This window comes from Microtus oregoni, unplaced genomic scaffold, assembly GCF_018167655.1.
Source record: "Microtus oregoni isolate MIOR12 unplaced genomic scaffold, Mior012 000059F_ref0000304, whole genome shotgun sequence".
Taxonomy (NCBI): domain Eukaryota; kingdom Metazoa; phylum Chordata; class Mammalia; order Rodentia; family Cricetidae; genus Microtus; species Microtus oregoni.
This window is the reverse complement of record NW_024543835.1, coordinates 8391912-8393453: the sequence shown is the minus strand read 5'-3', so window position 1 is coordinate 8393453 and position 1542 is coordinate 8391912. Positions and strand designations below refer to the sequence as shown.

The 1542-nt window shown below is 43.3% G+C and overlaps 1 protein-coding gene across 1 annotated transcript; it reads right to left on the bottom strand.

Annotated features, from left to right (window-relative positions):
- Positions 1–484: 484 nt before the first annotated feature.
- LOC121438985 (BCL2/adenovirus E1B 19 kDa protein-interacting protein 3-like) lies at positions 485–1171 on the bottom strand. Its single transcript, XM_041639485.1, has one exon. It carries the CDS (start codon positions 1169–1171, stop codon positions 485–487), a length of 687 nt encoding a protein of 228 aa, XP_041495419.1.
- Positions 1172–1542: the final 371 nt, after the last annotated feature.

The window sequence follows — 1542 nt, the reverse complement described above, 5'->3', positions numbered from 1 at the left end:
TCCTTATGTTTTGCTTTTTTTTTTGGTTTGGTGTTCTCTTGTTTTTAATAACTATAAATTCAAGCTTAGGAAAACTTGTTTTTGTTCTGGAAAACAGAAACTAAACAAAGCTTTTATAGTACTGTTTGCAAACCTGACCTCATTTAGAAAGAGATGTAGTTGCATGGCTAGAATTCAGCTTCTAGCATGAATGATGCAAGTGTTATTCTGGTGGTACTAAGAGGAAATGATGGCATTGTTGACAAGGTTATAATCTGCTGGTGGCATTGCTGAAAAAAGCCCTTGCAAATTTCTAAACGACAGGAAATTCTGTTAGGAATCTCTAACGTGTCTTACAGGCCAAAAAGGGAAGAAGGTTAGTAAAATGACTCAACAGAGCTTGAGTAAAATACTGGATTTGAAAATGACTGGGATTGGGTATGTAAAAATAGGGTTGTAGGTTGGGGATCATGTAGGTCTCAAATTCAAACTACAATACACCACTTCACAGGCCATGCACATTTCCACGTGCTTTTCGTTTCCCACAGTAGGTGCTGGCAGAAGGTGTGCTCAGTCGTTTTCCAATATAGACGCCCAGCCCCAAAGCCAACACGTGAGAAAGGAAGAGAGACGGGATGAAGACCTTCAGGAACTCTGCAGAGAAAATGCCCCCTTTCTTCATAGCTCCACTGTTCCTCATGCTTAGAGAGACAGCACTTTTAGGGTGTCTGAAATGGAACTCTTTGGGTGGGATGTTTTCGGGTATACTGGACCAGTCTGATACCCAGTCTGCACTTTTCTTCAAAGCCTCAACTTCTTTCTCTCCTTCTACAACTTCTTCTGACTGAGAGCTATGGTCCCTGCTGGTGTGCATCTCAACATCAAACATGATCTGTCCATCTTCTTGTGGTAAAGGGCTGTCACAGTGAGAGCTGCCTCTTGAGCGGCTCTGTCCTGACTCATGCTGTGCGTCCAGAAGGATCTTCTCCATGTCTCCATTGTGGATTGAGGAAGACGAAGGGACGTGCTCCAGCCCCCCATTCTTCCCGTTGCCATTATCATTGCCATTGCTGCTGTTCATAGGTAGCTCCACCCAGGAACTCTTGAGGCCGGCGGGAGGCGGCAGGGGCTGCTCCCCTTCCTTGCAGTTGTTGTTGTACAGGGGTGGCGGTGGCTCAACTAAGTGAGACATGGTCAGGAGACTGGGAGCACCGCGGCCACAGCACTACAGTATCCGGCTCTCGGGCAGCAACACAATAAGTCGAGTCCCCCCACCCCCTTTTCTGCCTTATATCCAATTCTTTCCTTCATTTTGAACAGATATAAGTGATGAATTACCTCTAATTGTACTTGCTTGTCTAATCATGTCAATATACTTCTGAAGTAGATTGCCTATTTCATATAAACAATAAAGTTGGCTGAAGAGCAAGGACAATCAAATGAGCATTTTTATTTGTGGAATTAATGGTATGTAAAATGGAATATTCACAAAATTCTAAAAGGTTGTTAACTAAAGAGCAAATTTTAGATGTCCTGTAAATATGGCATAGCCATTGTATTCAT

Excerpts from the sequence above, each read along its gene's own strand:
- LOC121438985 (XM_041639485.1), bottom strand. The coding sequence starts at position 1,171 with ATGTCTCACTTAGTTGAGCCACCGCCACCCCTGTACAACAACAACTGC.